Source organism: Astyanax mexicanus, chromosome 6, assembly GCF_023375975.1.
Source record: "Astyanax mexicanus isolate ESR-SI-001 chromosome 6, AstMex3_surface, whole genome shotgun sequence".
In the NCBI taxonomy this organism is placed as follows: domain Eukaryota; kingdom Metazoa; phylum Chordata; class Actinopteri; order Characiformes; family Acestrorhamphidae; genus Astyanax; species Astyanax mexicanus.
In genome coordinates, this window is record NC_064413.1 from 10,456,900 (window position 1) to 10,479,990 (window position 23,091).

The following is a 23,091-nucleotide window of genomic DNA, read 5'->3' on the forward strand; positions in this document are numbered from 1 at the left end:
CGCTGTGTTGGTGCCGCGCCATTTGCGTAGCGCGCTGTGCTATTTGCGTAGCGCGCGCGGGAGGGATCGTCGATCCTCTTTTTGACTTCGATACTCGAGACCATGACCTCATTTCGATTCGATTTCGATAAAATATCGAGATCGTGACACCCCTAATATATATATATATATATATATATATACACATAGCATTTTTATTTATTATTACTTTTATCATATTCAAGTTATTTCTGTGACCAGGGGTACCATCTTTTTTCCACATGTATTATAAGTGAGTTTAGATCTAGTGAATTATTGTGAGTGTGTTAAATGTTGAATGATGGTGTGTGTTATTTAACCATATCAGTAAAGCATAATCTCATATTGTATACAATACTCACAAAATATTGGAACTTGTCACAATATCAGTACACACCTGCATGTAAAAAAATGTCTTTCTCCATTTTTCTATTGATGGCTTTGCAACGCCACAGTGAAGAAATATGCTTTAAACAGTTCCAGACTCCCAGAATAAGCTGCCCTTTCCACTGCATCCAATCATGAAAGCACATGCCTCAAAGCCCGAGTTACAAGCTTTGAAATAAGAGCTGAACATCACCCTTTCCACTGTAATCAGTGGATTCGGTTCTTTGTTTTGTGTGAAACTGACCAAAATGAACCCAAGAGATCACAAAGGACATACTCATAACCTCGCTAACTGTCTTGTTCATTAGAGAGAGTTCATTAGAGACGGTTTGTGCAGCATGTATGGAAGCAGCAGCAGAAAAACTGTAGAGCCTGTGTGCGAATGATGAGGAAAATACCAAACTAAAGGGATTTACTTAAAGAGTTTTAGTGTATTTAGTAAAACTGTTAAACCCATTTCAACCACCAAAACAATTGACCTGCATGAGTAAATACATTTTTTTTCACCACATACAGTATATGAATAATTTCTAAATCAGACTTCAGATTTTTCAGGTTTAGGGCCAGATTAACTTTTTAATCATGTTCTAGGTCACATGAAACCTAATTTTTGAGAGTCGTGACATTAATCTTTTGATATAAGTTTAATTTAAAGCATATAGGGATTCTAGTATACTTAAGTGTCTTTAAATGGAGATTAAAGAAACTATGCAACAATTGAGAAAATACATTTAGAGTTCATGTATTTTTTCTGTAAGATTGTGATTTTAGTGTAGTGTAGTTCTACCATGTTTTATCTACACATTTAAGCAGCAGTAGAACTGTTATAATTATGTTATAGTTTTACAAAACTGGAATAATAATAGCCACACTTGAAAGAGCTGCAGTTGCAATCATAGAGAATTGTCATATATAAGTGTATAATTGTCTTATAGATACTCGATATATCAGGTATCACAGAATCACAGTACAGCGATACCATTGTTATTATATATACTATTGTGACAATATTGTATCGTGAGATTCCCTGTGATTCACACTATGATTAGATACAGCAGATACGAATGCATATGGAAACTCTGTGGAGTGTTCCTTTAACTCTGAGTGTTTTATGGTACAGAAGCCGAGGGCAGGAGATCTTCATTAGCGTGTATAAAGGTCTGAACTGGCCTGAAGCTGTGAATCTGTGCCGCTCAGCACTGAAGTGAATTTAAATACCAGAGTGGGAGTGTGGAGGGATTGGTGCCCTATTTTCTCACACTTTGAATCTGGTGAATATCTAAAGAATATATTCAAAATAAATGAAAAATGGTACCATTATATTATCTGCAATCAAACACATGACCAAGATTAGGCACCAACATGCTGGAGATCAGACTAAGATGTGAGGGTTATACACAGGAAGACATTTAATAGATCCAGGTTCACACTGTAATAATAAAATCACATGAGCTACAGAAGAACCACCTCTGTATCTCTGAAAAACATATTTATACACATATGACAAACCTTTCATTTTAAGTGAACAAAAACCTGTTTTAGGTGACTTATTATAATAGTTCTATTTTCATTTATTTTTAGCTGCTGTACGTTTTTATTAAGATTTCAGTTTTTTTATTTACTTCTATTATAACTGTTTTATTGCCTTAGTTTTATATTAATTTAGTTTCATTTTATTTATCTCACATTTTAATTTTTTTGTTTTAGTTTATCTGCAGTATCTCTGAAACTTTAAGTGGACAGAACCACTGAGCAGCTGATGCTCATCTCTTATTATCTGTATTTTACAAGCTCTAACCCAGGCTACACTGCTCAACATCACCAGACTAAAAAAGGGTATCAACTCTTTAAAATGTACACAGAATAAAATGTGGAGGTTTACACTATATGATTTTAGCCCAGTTTTTCAGACACCGACAGTTTTTCATTGGTCACCTACAAAACTCTGCTCGGAGGGAAATCTGGGATCTTTCGGCTGACCAGTTGCAAAAATTTGGCATGCTAGATATCTGACCCAGTCGGCAACTGAGTGTCAGGAGCAGCAGCTACATACAGCCAAAAGGAATTACGGAGAAAGAAAAAAAACACGGGTCCAAAACACATCTCCTGCATTACTAAACCCGTTTATGGTGAACCTGACCACTTTCTGCCCCCCCTTGTTATAACATAAAAAACAGTAATACTTCAGTTCGCTACTGAGAGCGGGAGAAAGAAGAGAAGGGAGTGCTGTCCTAGAAACACAGTAACACTCCCAGAACTTCTACACAGAGTTTTAACACTGGAGAGCCAGCAGAGAGAAGAGCTTCATTAACTGGCTAACATATTACCTTTACTGCTCATAAATAAAGCTAGTATTTTGCTTTCTGAAGCTTTCAGCTGGTTTTCACAGTGCTCAGCTCTGTGCTAACTAGCATAAGCTACTGTAGCTCAGCTCAGCTAACTCAGCTAAAGAAATGGCAGCTAGAGGAACTTGCCACAAACCCCTGTTTTTACTAAAACACTAAAGCAGTGTCTGTGCTGATGAATAGCTAAAAAAATAACAAAACCAAACCAAACCAGCAGAAATCACAGTTTCCCCACTAGTAAATACAGTGTTAGGATCACCAGGATCTTGTAGAGTAATATTGTGCGGTATTGTGAAATAAACAGCTTTGTATTATTACTAGTTAAATCATGAACACTATACTGTATTAAATTGGGTTGGTTAGTGTGTAACGCATAGGTCAGGTGTAAATATTTATACATGTAGCTGTAATGAGTAAATGTCAAATTCTGTACTTTACTTTGTGATTAGTTAAACATGATGATGAAGATAATTTCTTGCCTTTTTATTATCTCAAATGACAGCCACACTCCTCTGGGCATCATTAAAATGTACTTTTCTGAGAGATGGTTGAGGCAAAAGTTTGTGCGTTTAGAAAGAGAAGGTTCTTACAGTTTAAGTCCAGTGTTTGTTTAAGATTTTAGCCTAGCATCTCCTGTTATAAACTGAAGAAGCACACTTCAGATACCAGACTTCTTTGCTGATGGAATGAAATAAAAAAGTGATTTTTTTACAGACCAGCTCCTGTAATTTTGCTCAGCTACCCAGTAAAAATACATTTCCCATAAGGCCGAGCAGAGCAGCAGCTCCTGACCTGAGCTTTCAGAATACAGCCAGTAATAAATGGATCGTTTGGTAACAGTGGCACAGTGACCCGGTCTGGCAGCTCCACTAATGCACCTTTTACACTCTTTTCCAGCCAGACCAGGACAAATCCAGGGACTACAGGCTGTCAAATAAATTACAGAGCCTATATCCTGCATTTTCTTCGTCCTGTAGCAGTGTCTCCAATTTCCAATACTCTTTTTAAGGGGGAGGAAACATTACTTACCACTCACTGGCTTAATCTGTAATTTGTCTAAAGAAAAGACATATACTTTTAATAGTTACAGAGTTCTACAGAGTGACTGTGTCTTTTTCTAGTTACTATGATGAAAGTCTGAATGTGCTGTGTGTAAGTGTGTAAATGCAGTAAGACATGCTGCTTTCTTCTTCAATATAATTTTTAAATCCTTTTTTTTTCCCTTAAAGCCCAGGCAGTTGATTTTGTATCATTACAGGTTATTCAAGGAATTCTAAACAGCGTGGCTGTGACCGAAATGACTCCTTATACCCTTATTAGTGTTGCGCCATATAGGGAGACACTATGTAGTTCACTAAGTAGTGGTAAAACAGACAGTCCCTCATCATAATCATGTGCCCGCACCATCACATAAACACGAACACCTGAACGGCTGAACTTTATTTAACATCCATAAACACACAAGCTGAGCTCTAAATTAATGTTAGTGAAGCTCTGAGCTGATCATGGATGAATCTCTCTGACTCTTATTTACACTGTTTACAAAACATAATCCTCATATTACTGAACTACATGGAGAAACATTTGAAATTAACAGCGTACACTGGCTCGCAATGCTGCCAGATTGGGTGGTTCCATGCCAAATTTCGGGTTGTGTCTGAAAATGGTCGAAGGAGTGCTGTGCTTTGATGGGAGGACAAAACTAAAGTGTTAAGACTTTGGAAATTGAACTCATCAGTGTTGTAGATATCGAACGCTAATCTCACAGAGACAGAGCGAGTCCTACTGATGGAAATTTGAATATGCAGTAGTTGTGTTAGTTATTATGTACGAGTATTTCCTTCTTTGGTTGCTTGTGAGTTTCTTTTTATGTACTTTTCATCTTGGGTCTTATGGTACACTAAACACAAACGTAATACACACAAGCAGTTAATACATTTAAAATGTTGTTTTTTCATTTAGTATTATGGTATGGTGTTATTTAAGATCTTGTTGGAATAAACCCTGTAATATTGTTAATATGCTTTTTTGTTTTGGGCGATTTTCTCTGCATTTTGGCGGATTTGAAATGAGAATCTCACTGTAACTCTGCTCTGTTTGTTTGGTTGCGATGCATTCTGGGACCCATTCAGCTCGTGCAGTATACAGCCATGTTCACTATAAATCAGGATGCATTCTGAGACTTTATAGTGCCCTCAAAATCACATTCGATTTCCATCTTACGATTTGGACACTCAAGAAAAATTGCTCACATATAGTGCCCTAACTAGTAAATAGGGGCCAATTTCAGTCACAGCCCATGTTTTAACCAGTTGCTTTAATATATCCCATGCCATAAATCATGGGACAGAAGTACGTAAATGAATGACAAAGTATGAGGACAATTTGGGAATGCTCACACTTTTATAAGCTGTGAGCTGTAACTGGAGGGTTATAAGCTTCTATTACTTGTCAGCTCTATTAGCCTTGTAGCTCCAGTGCTAAAACTAAAAACGCCAAACTTTAAAAAGCAAATATGTGATGCATGACTGACTATATGTAGAGTGGAGGAGTGGGGAGGAATTCTCAGGTTTTGAGGTGAACTATCACTTTAATGCTCAGACAGCCTGTTGTTAGTCCTGAGGACCGGGTAGTTGTTCAGACCTGTTGTCCATATACAGAACAGCATGGCGTTAATAGTGCACACTGTGATGTCTGCGGGGGAATAGAACAAATGGAGAATTGTGGTCAAGGAGTTTCTATTTCTGTAGCCAAGAGCATCACAGGTGCACCACCTCACCTTCAGCAGCAGCTCCGCTACATTACCCTAATGACCAGGAGGGAAACGAGCTCAGCTAGGCCTAAAGTACTGATCCAATCAGAACTTTACCTACTGAATACTAGAACAACAATACTCAAAAACCTCATTAATAACCAGTATTATCAATAACCAGAAGATTTAATAACAGTATTACTCAGGATTAAGCTCAAATAGCATTATTATCCAGTAGAAAGTTGTAATAGCATTAATATGCAGTATTAATCTCTAATATGATTAATGTACAGTATGAAATAGTAATAATGTGGGTTGTTTACAGTAACTGATGTGAGTGCAGTTATTCTTACCGTTGACGTGAGGCGCTCTAGAGCTCTCATCTGGACCGCAGGGCTGGATGGGTCAGTGATTCTTTCGGTCTGGTCATTCTGCCTGCAGAATACACACACACATCATCAAACTACCCTCATTAAAGCAACAGTATGGAGTAGTGACTGATTGATTAATCGGCAGGCCAATAATTGGGCATTAGTCAATATATGCACACACAAGACAGATATTAAATGAATGCCTTTGGACTCTGCTCTTCAGAAAAGAGTAAGTAAAATTCAGTTTTTTTTTGTTAATTATGTTACTATTAAAACGTTCTGGACTAGGATTTATAACTGTTATAAAATAACTAATAAAACACTTATGTTCCAATATTATTAAGGATTAAATAGCAATACTAATAATAAATATAATAATAATAAATATAATAACTAAAAATTCTAAGTCGTACACTTGTAGTTGTTTTGCCATTTGCTTCAAATGTGTATCAAACATATATTTCGGGCTAGTTTAAACTTCTAAAGGGCGGGTTTTAGACTGACTTTGGGCTGGATATTTTTGTTGGACCTGGCAACTCTGCTACCAGTAAATCCATCTGAGGGCTTTAGGAATGAGCGGTGAAGCTAATACGTTTGGAAGTGCTCTTTGAAGCTTCCAGCAGTTTTTAACAGAGCAGCTCTGCATTAGCTAGTGTTATCTACTGTAGCTCAGCTCCTCTATGTGGGAGCTAGTGTTTGCTACTGTATCTCAGCTCTGTGCTAGCTAACGATAGCTACTGTAGCTCAGCTCATATAACTCCGCTACAGAAACGCAGCTGGAGGAACTCACCACAAACTTCTGTTTTTACAGAAACTGCTAAACAGCGTCTTTGCAGCAGAATAACTAAAAAAAAAAAATAATATGCAAGTTGTCATAATGATTCAGATGTAAATGACCGAAATACCACTAAATGTGTGTTGGGGCTGAAATGCTGTGTTGAAATGTCAAGTGGAATAATATTCTATGGTATTTTTGGAAATAAACCGTCCAGCATTATTTTTCCAAACTAGCTAAATCAAGGAAGCTATCCTGTATTTAACTAGGTTGGTAAGAATGGGCTATTGTAATGCATAGGTCAGGTGTAAATGTTTTATATACTTAAAAATATGTGGCTGCTGTAATAAGTAAATGGTGAATTTTAACATGATGAAAGGATACATTTCTTACCTTTTACATTTCTTTGTATTTATTGTTTAAGGCACTGGATTAAAGAAATAGTCACAAATAGTCAGAGTAATAAGCTATTTTAATAAAGTAATTTAAAATGGCTGGACATGTGGATACACAGAGTATCAGACAGCTTGGTACAGCTGTTTCTGACTAAACTAACCTGAGTACTGAGGATAAAAACTCGCTTCTGAGGGAGTCTTTGTAAATGAACTAGATAATTAGATAATGTTAGCCAACAGGCTAACTGCTAAATCACCATCTACAGCTACAGCTAAATGAGGCTGAAATCATACATGTCTAGAAGATAAAGCTTTAAACCTGCACACACAGTCGAGTGAGACTTAAGGCATGCCTTGCAGAGTCCTATTTACAGTTTAATGAACAGAGAACAATGCCATTGTTAGGCAAACGTGAAACTTGCTACTTGGCTCGTCCTTTGCTCCTTTACCACCTGTATTTAGGGCTCTAAATTCAGTGAGCCATCATTAGACAGGTCAAACTCATGAAATTTGTCCTTGTTTAAAGACACCATTAAAATGTTTTAGATTAGCACTGCTGAGGTAAATGTATGATTAGAAAAGCACTGCTGAGGTAACTTTATGATTAAAATAGCACTGCTGAGGTAAATGCATTGTGCTTTGTTGGTTTGTCACTGCGATATTAAAAGTGTTTCATGTTCAATAATTAATTTTAAATATTCACTTTGTTCTCAAAGGCAAAACTTTCTGGCAAAAAAGTTATTTTGGTGCATCCCCCAGGTCAGCTGGTGGTCAGACAGGGGCAGCGTGAGGAAGCGGGGGCGAAAGACTAAAGGAAAGAGAGTCTATAAACAGAGCCGAACACACAACAGAGAGACAACATTGCCACACTGACCCAGTTTACACACATCCATTTAGACCCATCTGCTGATCCGGGGGTGTGGCCATGATCTGATCAATTACAGTGTGGGTATAACCTGAGCTGTGAATTTGGAGGGGAAGTCAGTGAGTAAAGGAGTAAAGGAGGAGAAGTCACAGTAAAAGCCTGGTGTTGTTTTGTATTTAAAGCTTTATTTTCTAGTAGGAATTGGAATCTACAGTACAAGTCAAAAGTGTGGACACTTTAAATTCACGGTTTTTCATTATTAAAAAATGCTCTGCATTGTAGATTAATATTAAAGTCATCCAAATCATAAATAAAAACTAAATAAAAATAAAAGAACTAAAATAAAAACAGAATTATTTAGTAAACAAAAACAAAAAAAAATGAAAAGTATGTGCAGTGCAGTCTCAAAGACAGTCAGGATGACTTCCGTATTAATTTACAAAATATTGGGAAAAAAACAAACACACATTAAATGAAAAAGTCTTGATTGGTACTGTACATAACACACTTATTATGTTTTGGTTTGGTTAAAGTTGTATTGTGTAGATGTGGATTTAATACTTAACAATAAATATTAATATTTAACAGACATTTTAGGTCTACGTCTAGCATGTGAATATTTGTAGATTTGGTAATTGCTTTAATGTGATGCAGTAATCTGTAATTGGCTACTAACTCCACTATAAAAGCGCAATGACGCATAGAAGACTACAGAAGCCTATATATATATATATATATTAGGGGTGGGAATCGTTTACTATCTCACGATTCGATTCGATTCCGATTTTGGGGGCCACGATTCGATTCAAAATCGATTTTTGATTCAAAACGATTTGAATTATAAAAATTTCTGCTTCTGGCTTATGAATCTTATTGAAAAAAAACCCTCCATAATATACACTGGTCCTGGAGCAGGTAATGTGTTACAAAAACAATAAAATGTGCAGGAATGTGGGTCCTCAGTGACAGAGGAATCACTGGGATATCACAATGACGTTAATGAACAATAAATAAATAATAAATAACACTGCTTTATTACCAGGCTACTAGCGGTGGTGTGTAGGTGACGCTGCTGGGCTGATGTGATGATAGCAGTGGAGCGCTAAAGTTCAGGAGCAGCTGCTGATTAACTAGTTAATTTAAGGTCGTTGTATTTCTTCAGAAAGGGGGCAGGAGGTGGAGAAATTAATTCATATGGTCCATTCCTTAATTCCTCTGTGATGAGGAGCTGAAATTAGCTCTGATTAGCTTATTGTATTTTTCCGTTCCGCCTTAAATGCTGCAGCCCGCTGCCACCTGTAGCGTTATTTAAGGTGGAACTGGAAAGTTAGCTAGTTAGCTAGCTAACAGTTACTGAAACTAACTACTAGCGATCTTTTTTATGCTTGTTATGAAGCATTCTGCCATAAAACATTGAAACTACACGTTAATCTAATGTAATATAGTGCTTGTTCTGCCATCTTACCGGTGATTCTCAAACACCTACGCTCTGTGTGTGTCTGGAAGATCTCCGTTTGAAAGGACAAGCGCTATCCCCAGGGTTGCCAGGTCCAACAAAAATACCCAGCCCAAAATCAGTCTAAAACCCGCCCCTCAGAATCGATTTTGGGACATTTTAAATCGATTCTGAATCGTAGTAAATGAGAATCAAGATTCTTATGTGAATCGATTTTTTGGCACACCTCTAATATATATATATATATATATATATATATATATATATATATATATATATACACACACACACACACACATTATATATATATATATATATATATACTACTCGCATAGCTATTCCATGCGAGAAATTGCTAAGAAATTGAAGATTTCCTACAACAGTGTGTACTACTCCCTTCAGAGGACAGCACAAACAGGCTCTAAACAGAGTAGAAAAAGAAGTGGGAGGCCGCGTTGCACAACTAAGCAAGAAGATAAGTACATTAGAGTCTCTAGTTTGAGAAACAGGCGCCTCACAGGTCTCCAACTGGCATCTTCATTAAATAGTACCCGCAAAACACCAGTGTCAACATCTACAGTGAAGAGGCAGCTGCGGGATTTTGGGCTTCAGGGCAGAGTGGCAAAGAAAAAGCCATATCTGAGACTGGCTAATAAAAGAAAAAGATTAAGATGGGCAAAAGAACACAGACATTGGACAGAGGAAGACTGGGAAAAAGTGTTGTGGACGGATGAATCCAAGTTTGAGGTGTTTGGATCACAAAGAAGAACGTTTGTGAGACGCAGAACAAATGAAAAGATGCTGGAAGAATGCCTGACGCCATCTGTTAAGCATGGTGGAGGTAATGTGATGGTCTGGGGTTGCTTTGGTGCTGGTAAGGTGGGAGATTTGTACAGGGTAAAAGGGATTCTGAATAAGGAAGGCTATCACTCCATTTTGCAACGCCATGCCATACCCAGTGGACAGCGCCTGATCGGAGCCAATTTCGTCCTACAACAGGACAATGACCCTAAACACACCTCCAAATTGTGCAAGAACTATTTACAGCAGAAGCAGGCAGCTGGTATTCTATTGGTAATGGAGTGGCCAGCGCAGTCACCAGATCTGAACCCCATTGAGCTGTTGTGGGAGCAGCTTGACCGTATGGTACGCCAGAAGTGCCCATCCAACCAATCCAACTTGTGGGAGCTGCTTCTAGAAGCGTGGGGTGCAATTTCTCCAGCTTACCTCAACAAATTAACAGCTAGAATGCCAAAGGTGTGCAATGCTGTAATTGCTGCAAATGGAGGATTCTTTGATGAAAGCAGTTTGATGTAAAAACAATGTTATTTCAAATACAAATCATTATTTCTAACCTTGTCAATGTCTTGACTCTATTTTCTATTCATTTCACAACATATGGTGGTGAATAAGTGTGACTTTTCATGGAAAACACAAAATTGTTTGAGTGACCCCAAACTTTTGAACGGTAGTGTATATAGGGAAATATAGGGATTTGGGAAACTAATTATTAATTATTTTTTAATTAATTAAATCTCATTTTAAATATTTATTTAACATTTTAAGCAATTATTTCTTTATTCATTTATTTATATGATTGTTACAAATAACACTCCATAAGTTTTTTAACAGCAGCAACTAGCTTGGGGGGAAAAATAGGAACAGGAAATTAAATCATCAGGAAAAGGAATAACACTGATATATATATAATGAACTCTGATATATATATATATATATATATATATATATATATATATATATATATAAAATGAAAGCTGATATATATATATATATATACAGTGAGTCCAAGAAGTATTTGATCCCTTGCTGATTTTCTTCGTTGGCCCACTAATAAAGACATGATCATTCTATACTTTTAATGGTAGATATATTCTTACATGGAGAGACAGAATATTAAAAAGAAAATCCAGAAAATAAATCTAAGGAATATATATTAATTGATTTGTATTTCATGGAGTGAAATAAGTATTTGATCCCTTAGTATTCATTAGCAGTTCTGGCTTTTACAGACCAGTTAGACACTCCCAATCAACTTGTTACCTGACCTGAAGCCACCTGTTCTCACTAATCACTTGTGTGAAAAACACCTGTCCACAGAATCAGACAGATCACACAGATTTCAAGTCTCCAACATGGGTAAAACCAAAGAGCTGTCACAGGACCTCAGAGTCAGAATTGTTGACCTTCACAAAGCTGGAATGGGCTACAAAAAGATTAGTAAGGTGTTGGATGTGAAAGTAACAACTATTGGTGCAATTATCAGAAAGTTTAAAGAGTATAACATGACAATCAACAGACCTCGGCCCGGTGCTCCAAAGAAGATTTCGCCTCGTGGGGTGGCAATGATGCTGAGAACGGTCAGAAATCGTCCTGCAACCACTCGGCAGGAGTTAGCAAATGACCTGAAGGCAGCTGGGACCACAGTTTGCAAGGAAACAATTGGCAACACTTTGCGCAACAATGGATTCACATCCTGCAGTGCCCGAAAGGTACCCCTGCTGAAGAGAGCACATGTGGAGGCGCGCCTCAAGTATGCCAATGATCATTTGAAAGATGAACCAAGTTATTGGGAGAAGGTTTTGTGGTCAGACGAGACCAAAATTTAACTTTTTGGCCTCAACTCCACCCGCCATGTGTGGAGGAAGAAAAATGCTGCCTATGACCCCAAGAACACTGTGCCCACCGTCAAGCATGGAGGTGGAAGCATAATGTTTTGGGGGTGTTTCTCTGCCAAGGGTACAGGGCTACTTCACTGCATCACTGGGAAGATGGATGGAGCCATGTACCGCACAATCCTGAGGGACAACCTCCTCCCCTCTGCCAGGGATCTGAAAATGGGCCGTGGTTGGGTCTTCCAACATGATAACGACCCTAAACATACAGCAAAGGCAACAAAGGATTGGCTCAGGAAAAATCACATTAAGGTCATGGAGTGGCCCAGCCAGTCGCCAGACCTCAATCCGATCGAAAATCTATGGAGGGAGCTGAAGGTCAGAGTTGCCAAGCGACAGCCCACCAACCTTCATGATTTAGAGAGGATCTGCAAAGAAGAGTGGGCCAAAATTCCCCCTGGTGTGTGTGCTAAACTTGTGGTTAACTACAACAAACGTCTCACTGCTGTGCTTGCAAACAAAGGCTTTGCCACTAAGTATTGAGTGTGTTTGGCAAGAGGGATCAAATACCTATTTTCCTCATTGAAATACAAATTAATTAAAATATATTCTTTAAAATTATATTCTGGATTTTTGTCTTGATATTCTGTCTCTCCATGTTAGAATATATCTACCATTAAAAGTGCAGAAGGATAGTGTCTTTATTAGTGGGCAAACAAAGAAAATCAGCAAGGGATCAAATACTTCTTGGACTCACTGTATATATAATGAAAGCTGATATATATATATATATATATATATATATATATATATATATATATATATATATATATATATATATATATATATATATATATATATATAAAATAAACTCTGATATATATATATATAATGAAAGCGATATATATATAATGAACTCTGATATATATATAATGAAAGCTGATATATATATATAATGAAAGCTGATATATATATAATGAACTCTGATATATATATAATGAAAGCTGATATATATATATAATGAAAGCTGATATATATATAATGAACTCTGATATATATATAATGAACTCTGATATATATATAATGAACTCTGATATATATATAATGAAAGCTGATATATATATAATGAAAGCTGATATATATATAATGAAAGCTGATATATATATAATGAAAGCTGATATATATATAATGAAAGCTGATATATATATATAATGAAAGCTGATATATATATAATGAACTCTGATATATATATAATGAAAGCTGATATATATATATAATGAAAGCTGATATATATATAATGAACTCTGATATATATATAATGAACTCTGATATATATATAATGAACTCTGATATATATATAATGAAAGCTGATATATATATAATGAAAGCTGATATATATATAATGAAAGCTGATATATATATAATGAAAGCTGATATATATATAATGAAAGCTGATATATATATATAATGAAAGCTGATATATATATAATGAACGCTGGTAGACCATCCCCGGCTCGGGGAAAGCAGCTCGCGGGCCGGAGCTTTTTTTGCCACCTTCGCCCCCTGACACTTTAAAGCCAGTCCGAGGCCGGTCGCGCCGCACCTCCGTGGAGAGAGTGCGCCGCGCTGCCTGCCGGTGGTCGGCCTCCCCTGCGCGAGGAGCTGCGGCCGGCTGAACCACAACGCCACCTTCAGTCTCTCAGGCTGACTGTGCGGACCACCTGATTACCTCTTAAAGGGTCTTAACAGCTTTCATTATATATATATATATTAGAGGTGTGCCAAAAAATCGATTCACATAAGAATCTTGATTCTCATTTACTACGATTCAGAATCGATTTAAAATGTCCCAAAATCGATTCTGAGGGGCGGGTTTTAGACTGATTTTGGGCTGGGTATTTTTGTTGGACCTGGCAACCCTGGGGATAGCGCTTGTCCTTTCAAACGGAGATCTTCCAGACACACACAGAGCGTAGGTGTTTGAGAATCACCGGTAAGATGGCAGAACAAGCACTATATTACATTAGATTAACGTGTAGTTTCAATGTTTTATGGCAGAATGCTTCATAACAAGCATAAAAAAGATCGCTAGTAGTTTCAGTAACTGTTAGCTAGCTAACTAGCTAACTTTCCAGTTCCACCTTAAATAACGCTACAGGTGGCAGCGGGCTGCAGCATTTAAGGCGGAACGGAAAAATACAATAAGCTAATCAGAGCTAATTTCAGCTCCTCATCACAGAGGAATTAAGGAATGGACAATATGAATTAATTTCTCCACCTCCTGCCCCCTTTCTGAAGAAATACAACGACCTTAAATTAACTAGTTAATCAGCAGCTGCTCCTGAACTTTAGCGCTCCACTGCTATCATCACATCAGCCCAGCAGCGTCACCTACACACCACCGCTAGTAGCCTGGTAATAAATCAGTGTTATTTATTATTTATTTATTGTTCATTAACGTCATTGTGATATCCCAGTGATTCCTCTGTCACTGAGGACCCACATTCCTGCACATTTTATTGTTTTTGTAACACATTACCTGCTCCAGGACCAGTGTATATTATGGAGGTTTTTTTTTCAATAAGATTCATAAGCCAGAAGCAGAAATTTTTATAATTCAAATCGTTTTGAATCAAAAATCGATTTTGAATCGAATCGTGGCCCCCAAAATCGGAATCGAATCGAATCGTGAGATAGTAAACGATTCCCACCCCTAATATATATATATATATATATATATATATATATCAGCTTTTATTATATATATATATATATATATATATATATCAGAGTTCATTATATATATCGCTTTCATTATATATATATCGCTTTCATTATATATATATATATCAGCTTTCATTATATATATATATATATATATATATATATATATATATATATATCGCTTTCATTATATATATATATCGCTTCCATTATATATATATCAGCTTTCATTACATATATATATCAGCTTTTATTATATATATATATATATATCAGCTTTTATTATATATATATATATATATATCAGAGTTCATTATATATATATCGGCTTTCATTATATATATATATCGCTTTTATTATATATATATCAGCTTTCATTATATATATATCAGCTTTCATTATATATATATATATCAGAGTTCATTATATATATATATCGGCTTTCATTACATATATATATCGGCTTTCATTATATATATATCGCTTTCATTATATATATATCAGCTTTCATTTTATATATATATATCAGTTCATTATATATATATCAGCTTTCATTACATATATATATATATCGGCTTTCATTATATATATATCGCTTTCATTATATACATATCAGCTTTCATTATATATATCGCTTTCATTATATATATATCGCTTTCATTATATATATATCGGCTTTCATTATATATATATCAGCTTTCATTATATATATATATATCAGAGTTCATTATATATATATCGGCTTTCATTACATATATATATCGGCTTTCATTATATATATATCGCTTTCATTATATATATATATCAGCTTTCATTATATATATATATATATATCAGAGTTCATTATATATATATCAGCTTTCATTACATATATATATCGCTTTCATTATATACATATCAGCTTTCATTATATATATCGCTTTCATTATATATATATCGGCTTTCATTATATATATATCGGCTTTCATTATATATATATATATATCGCTTTCATTATATACATATCAGCTTTCATTATATATATCACTTTCATTATATATATATCGGCTTTCATTATATATATATCAGCTTTTATTATATATTTCCTGTTTGGCTTGCCATAATATATACACACACACATATATATATATACACACATCATATATATATATATATATATATATATATATATATATATATATATATATATATATATATATATATGATGTGTGTATATATATATATATATATATATATATATATATATATATATATATATATATATATATATATATATATATTCATGAGAGTAGGAAGTGACGTAGCTGTTCATAGGACACTTCCGTTTAGCGGTAAACAGCGTTCAAAAAAGTGGACGTAACTTTTTAATTAATCATGAATGCAAACTTCAGCTAATCTGAGAGTCACAAACATGGAAAATCAGGTCAAATTGTTCTTTAAACAAGTAAACTATGGATGACCAAAAATTACATAAGTATAAATAAATACACATATAAATGTATACATATATAAATAAATAAATGAATAAATAAATGAATGTTGAAATTAATAAATATATATTCAATATATTCAACTTTTCCACTGAGAAAGTAATTATATGAGTCCAAACTGCGGTGCGCTTTCACTGCCTCTCTGGTGTAAACACACTCCGCTCTAACAAGATAGTGATTCACATCTGGGTAGGTCACCTCTGGCCAGCGTTTTAAATCTGAGGAAAAAAAACTTCCCTCTTAAATCCTTATCAAAAGGATCAGGAAAAGAGGTTTGATCACTTTTTACTAATTTCTGATTATATGTTTGCTCTGTTTTTGGGAGACTTGCAAAATATTCGCTCTCATTTTGACAGCTGTATACTTAAAAATAGCGCCACCGGAAGCGTCGAAGGAACAGACATGCGCAGTAGCTTTGTTATTGTTTTCCTCATTGAAACGGTCTATATATATGTATATATAATTTAATTCAAAACATTTAAAACAGCACTGAAAGCATAGCATAGCTTTAATGATGTACTCACGGTTTTTGGGTCCGTCCGCGGAGCTGCGTGAGGGGGACCAGCTGTACCAGCAGGCTGACTCCACTCTGCCACTGGTTCTGATTTCTAAACTCACACCTGTGAGCCTCACACTCCTCAAAGGAGAACTGATACAGGGAACTGGAATCCTTAAATTCTGCCTGCCTCTCCACTGGAACACAGTAACAGAACAGCGTTCATCCACTAGTACATACAAAAAAAAACCTCCACAAATTGCAAAAAAATGTGATATTGCAAACAAAGAAGAGAATATAAGTTACCTTTTTTGACTTGTAATATATATTTTTTAATTAATCTTTTGCAACACCACTATTTCTTTGCACTTTTTGTTCCTTTTTTCTTTTTGCAATACTTTCCCTCCTTTGCATTCCTCTGTTTTGTTTGCGAGTCTATTTTGACCCCTTTTTGAGGTGGGGGCGTGGGGAAAGGACAGGGGCGTGGCCAATATGGTAAGGCGGGTTATGGAGGATCGCGTCATCAGCTGGAGCCTCTACTTTCATATGTAATGCTGCAGGCCGGTCAGTTCAACCAGCCGCCCTGACGGACGCTAACCAGGCTGAACAACAGCTATTTATAGTTCATAAGTTAATGCTAATAATTTATTTTACATACACCTAATTACTGAATTATGTAATTTTGTTGTTTTCAGTTGTTAAATTAAGCAAAAAGCTGAATTTTAGCATCTTTCTTTTTCTCCAGCGTGCTTGCTGCAGTTACACCCGGCCGCCTGTAGATGGTGGATTTTAGCAGTGAAAAGACCCATTAAAACACAACGCTGCGCAAACTCTCTGAATAAAAAGGAAAACACAGAACGTCTGTCACGGCCGGCCGGTTGAACTCATCTATGTAAGTCTGCAAATCGGAGCCCACAGTGGGCGTGGCTAAAAGGGCGGAGCATTATATACACAATTTAATGCATACATATACACGATTTAATGCAATTACTGAAATAAAGGAAAAAAAACACAAAAGTGCTATTACAGAAAAACGAGTATTTTAATCTTTGATTTTAAAAATATCTAAGTCAGGGCTTTTCTAACGTTTTCATTCAGTTACTTCTGTTTAAGAGCGGAATATAGGCAGGACTAACTACAATAGCACATAAATGTGTTTAAACTGTTAATATAGTATTTTGTAAAATACTTTCAGCTTCACCGTTGTTCAGAAGTTTAAATCACGCTACGTTTAACCGGTAGCACCACAGTTTCCGCCTTCTTTTGACAGATCTGTTAAGGTGATTGGCTGCAGTAAAAAATGATGGACAGATTGGTCTGTCTGGGGATTGGCTTAATAAAAAGTGATTGACAACGAAAGAGTAGTATCTGATTGGCTGCAGTCGAAAATGATTGACTAAAAGATCGCTAACGCAGTAGTTTCATTTATTTCTATACATTATCTATACGTGGCATCAAATATCAATATTTTTATTAAAACATAGCGATCTAAACTTCCTAAGACGACTCACTAAGACTGGCCCCCCAAATTAGACCTACTAAAGTTACTGCTTCATTACTCCACATGGTGGCACTAGTCAAATGAATAGAGTAAACATAAGGTGTAAGAATATTGGTTGTTATTTTCTGGTATTCGTGGGTTTTTTTTAATCAAATCAACCTTTATTTTGACTTTTCAATAGAGCCGAGCATTTACAATAACCGTGAATGAAGAGAAAGAGAAAAAAACTAAATTGAATCATCTTAATAAGCACCTAAAACATTAAAAGAAAAGAAAATTAAGAGCAAAAATAAATAAATACAAATTAAGGTTTAATTATTAAGAAAATAAAGAGAAGATAATTTAATCTAAAAATGAAAATAGTCCTAAGAACAAAATAATTTAAAAGAAAAAGTTAAAATAGACAAAATAATAATAATAATAATAATAATAATAATACTATTAAAATAGGTAGCTGATTTAGGAGTATTTTATGCTTTTCATTATCACAGATCACAGATGCTGCATTTGTTTTCACTCATGAACAGACTTAGACCCTCCAGAATACTTTGGTTAAGGGTATACAAATGCCATGATAAATCAGATTTGTAGATCTTACTTCGATAACTCTCTTTTTCACAGCCATGCCACTGTGTGAAACATGCAGGATTGTCTATTTTAAAAAGTCTTAAAGGCAGCATATGTTGCTCTAAGATCTCAATGTACTTTTCTGCATTAATGCTGAATTACAAAAGTGTACGGACACACCCCCATACCCTGACAGAACCTGTCTTTTTGACTTGTTGCTGAACAGCCTTGGGTGGTCCAGAGCATGCTTAATGTAAGGGTTTGATTAGAATGAATATGGTGAACATAGGGCTTGTGTTGAGTACAGTAAAGTTGTTAGTGCTATTAGTAACAATACTATTGTAGAGCTTGTTGTGTGTAAAGTAATCTCCTGTTCATGTGCTTCTGTCAGCTATTGTTGAATGACTGTATCAAACCTGTACATGGTCTTAAATATCTAAGGGTTTTCTTGGTCTTACAGAATATCTGCACCTCTACAGTCCCCCTGAACTGAGATTTTTAATAATAGTTCTTACTATAGAGACTGCACATCTTCTAAAAGTATTTTCCTGCCTTTTGGGCATCAATCACTTAAGTTGTTAGAGCTTTAGACAGCTGCTTACTGGAGCCCATGGTTGATAAATATCAGGACAAAGTGTAAAGAGTTGAGCGATGGTGGGGACCTGCCTCAGGCCTGATTTGCAGATTATTTGGCTAAGCACAACAAAGCCTTTGCATTGACTACACAAGCACTGTAAATATTTATAAAGAGCAGTGATAAGAAGCATTTAAACACTAATACTAAACTTAACCACACATCACCCACATCTATCACAATAGATTATACAGCATACTGTGCCAATGAGCTCCATATAATCATCAGCTCAGACTCAGAGTCTTCTAAAGAGGGAACAGGTTTCCCACGTACCCGACAGCAGAACCTGATGCTCCAGCAGAACGTTCCAGACTCCGGCAGCTGTGCTTCTGCTCTGAACACACACACTCTGCTCCATCAACCACTGCACCAGCTCCAGCCCCACAAAACTCCTCCTGCAGAAGGACATCAACATCACCAAACACATACAGTTAATCATAGTCAAACTCAATGTTTGTCCACTAACCATTTATTAACACTTTTGCTGTGTGTTTTGGGTCGTTGTCCTGCTGAAATGTCCACTGGTGTCCAAAGGCCAAAGTTTCTCTACAGACTGCCAGACCTTGATGCATTGCTTATTTTTGTGATTAGCATTCTGCTTTTTTTACACCAAAAAAATACATACATACAAGACTTGAAGTCTTTTTCTTTGTCCAGATGAGCATTTGAAATGGCCAAGTCTTTGTCTTCGCCATGGCAGGCTAACTTTCTCATAGATTGTGACAGTTTGCAAAGGGAATAAATAATTATGACCCTTTTTATGTTCAAATAAAAAAAGTTTCCTCTTGTACATAGTCTTATAATCTTCTTGGAAATGATTGCCAGGTGTATGAAAGCTTCAGGCTTCACTGTATGTATAGTATATATACAGCTCAGTAAAAAAATAAGAGAGCACTTCAGTTTCTGAATCAGTTTCTCTGATTTAGCTACTTACAGGTACATGTTTGAGTAAAATTAATATTGTTGTTTTATTCTAAAAACTACTGACATTTCTTCCAAATTTCAAATAAAAACATTTAAAGCATTTATTTGCAGAAAATGAAAAATGGCTTAAATAAAAAAAGCTTTCAGACCTCAAATAACGCAAAGAAAACAAGTTCATATTCATAAAGGTTTAAGAGTTCAGAAATACATTTTTGGTGGAATAACTCTGATTTTTAATCACAGTTTTCATGCATCTTGGCAGGTTCTCCTCCACAAGTCTTACACACTGCTTTTGGATAACTTTATGCCACTCCTGTTGCCAAGATTCAAGCAGTTCAGTTGGTTTGATAGCTTGTGATCATCCATCTTCCTCTTGATATTCCAAAGGTTTTTAGTTTGGTAAAATCAAAGAAACTCATCATTTTTAAGTGGTCGCTAATTTTTTCCAGAGCTGTATATGGAGTAATCTGAATCTGAACTGGTTTTTGAGTGCATGTAAACACACGTTTTGTTTAAAATCTGCCCACAGACCTCTATTATAAGGGAATTTTGAGTCTTTAGAGTCAGTGGTCTACAGAGTCATCTTAGTTAATATTAGTGAAATAATAAATGCTCTATTTAGTGTCAGCTGGACTTACTTAATGATTCGGGCCAATTTTACGTGGGCTTTCCAGTTTTCATGCCCGTTGGACAGGAAGGCATTCCTCAGAGCGCGTCCAGCACAAGGAATACTCCTCACACAGGCCTTCAAGACACAGAATTTTACATCAAAACATTAGAACATGACAACACATACCCTGCCCCACCCCAAACACTGGCTCTCACTTCATCTTCAATTTTTATATTCCACTTACAGCACTTGCTGCTCTCCACACAGATACCGGGGTTACTCTTATTTATACTGCAAAAATAAACTGAATTGAACTAAAAGCGCTCACGTTCCAGATTTTATTCTGTATATATTTTTTCACTGAGGTCCATTTACGACATTTCTGTAGGCTTATGAACCAAGAACAGTAATAATTTATACACAACCATTTTCCAAACTATTTTTTTTATAATTAAACAGTGTGCCTTCAAGACACATGATACATGTAAACAAGCTTCCTTCTAATTGGCTGCTTTGTATTGGCTGCCTTCATTCAAAATGTAGTTCAGACTGTAACACCAACATTTAACCCTAGCATGAGTGGCCGGTGTAAAAGTACTGTAGGATGAAGAGGAAGATGTAGGCTGTATCTAACAGGCAAAAGGGCTACCAAATCAGGCTGCTACTAAACTACGACTGTAAAAAACATACTTCCACCAGGTTGATAAATTTACAACTAGAAGCGAAGCCAGACTTCCCTACCCATTAATTAGCACTGCCCTCTTCTTCCAGAACAAGCATCTAAGAGCACCTACTTTACGTTCACAGAGCAGCTTAAAGAAACAGAATGTACATACCCCCCCCCCCTGAATTCTCAGTTTATCCAGTAAGTGTAATATCCCATAATTAATACTGCAGTTCATACATTTTATTCCCAAACTACTGAAATTGCCATCAAATTACAGTACTGAAGCTAAGCTCTGTTTACAGCTGAGACCAACCAAACCAGCACGCACGGATGATCATTAAAATCAGATAATGTTTTAAACACTATTTAGACTCAGTTCAGACCAGAGCGTGTGACGAGGTACTAATACTACTCATTCAGCACATCTAACTACATTAATTAACTAACTAGCTAGCTGACTAGCTAACAACTAATTACATCATATTGTGAGATCCGTTTTACACTAACATCAATCAGACTTGCTGAAAAATCTGTAAAGAACAAAACATAATCACACTGCATGATTAATAATAGTATTATTTACTAGCTAGTTAGCCACCTGACAGCTCAATTACTAAACTGAAAGTTTCAAAACTGATTTCAGAGGAAAGTATAGATAAGATTCTGACAGTGAAATCGGAGTGCATACTGTAGAATTCGTAGTATATACTAAATAATTAATACTTATTGCTGAATAACTCATAGGAGATGCTGGACAATTTATAGTGGATCCTCATTAGATCTTCAATAATACTTAATATATCACCTCGTAAAGTATTTAAATATATTGTGATATATTGAATCGTAAGTCTTGTATTGTATTGCCAAGTTCTGGCCAACACACAGCCCTCCTAACAAGCAAAATGAGCAGTTAGTACTCTGTGCCTTACCATGATCCAAGGCATTTTAACCCCTTAAACCATTTATTCATTTTTAATTAGGAAAACATTTCTGGAGAAAACTATTTTGAGTTTAGCCTTTTGGTTCATCAGATTTTGTAAAGTGCCAAAGGGTTACACAGTGTTGAAGCCTTTAAAATTGATGCAGCTAATGACAGTGAGAAGTGTGGGTCTGCAGTTGGAGTTTAAAGGGTTTAAGAGGTTAAATGTAGATCTGTAATTTGAGTTGAGCAGCACTGTTGAGTTGAGTTAAGCTGTGAGTCAGGGCTGCAACAGCTGTCACTCTCAGCTAAACTGCTGATAATCAACAGAATCAGCTCAGATTTCACTTAGGATAACCCGATTTTCCGGTCTGCCTGGCGCTGAGGACGCCGAGGATGAGGCGTGTGGTGGGATGTGTGCTCTTTACCTGCAGTCCTACTGCTCCCGGGTTTAGACGACAGGGGGGTTCGGGTGGCTGCTTCTCTGATGCCATCTAGCAGGAGTGGGCAGAGATAAAACTCTTTATAAACAATGACTCTTTATCTCCTCAAACAATACACA

The 23,091-nt window shown here is 36.0% G+C and overlaps 1 protein-coding gene across 1 annotated transcript in view; it reads right to left on the minus strand.

Annotated features, from left to right (window-relative positions):
- Window positions 1–23,091, minus strand: part of rapgef5b (Rap guanine nucleotide exchange factor (GEF) 5b) — a 109,700-nt gene that overhangs the window by 82,564 nt on the left and 4,045 nt on the right. The window contains exons 2-6 of the mRNA XM_022673987.2: window positions 22,958–23,023; window positions 20,972–21,078; window positions 19,683–19,804; window positions 16,736–16,904; window positions 5,856–5,937 (exon numbers count right to left, since the gene is read on the minus strand). Of these exons, the coding sequence (XP_022529708.2) occupies window positions 5,856–5,937; window positions 16,736–16,904; window positions 19,683–19,804; window positions 20,972–21,078; window positions 22,958–23,023 (546 nt within the window). The remainder of the gene's footprint in view (window positions 1–5,855; window positions 5,938–16,735; window positions 16,905–19,682; window positions 19,805–20,971; window positions 21,079–22,957; window positions 23,024–23,091) is intronic.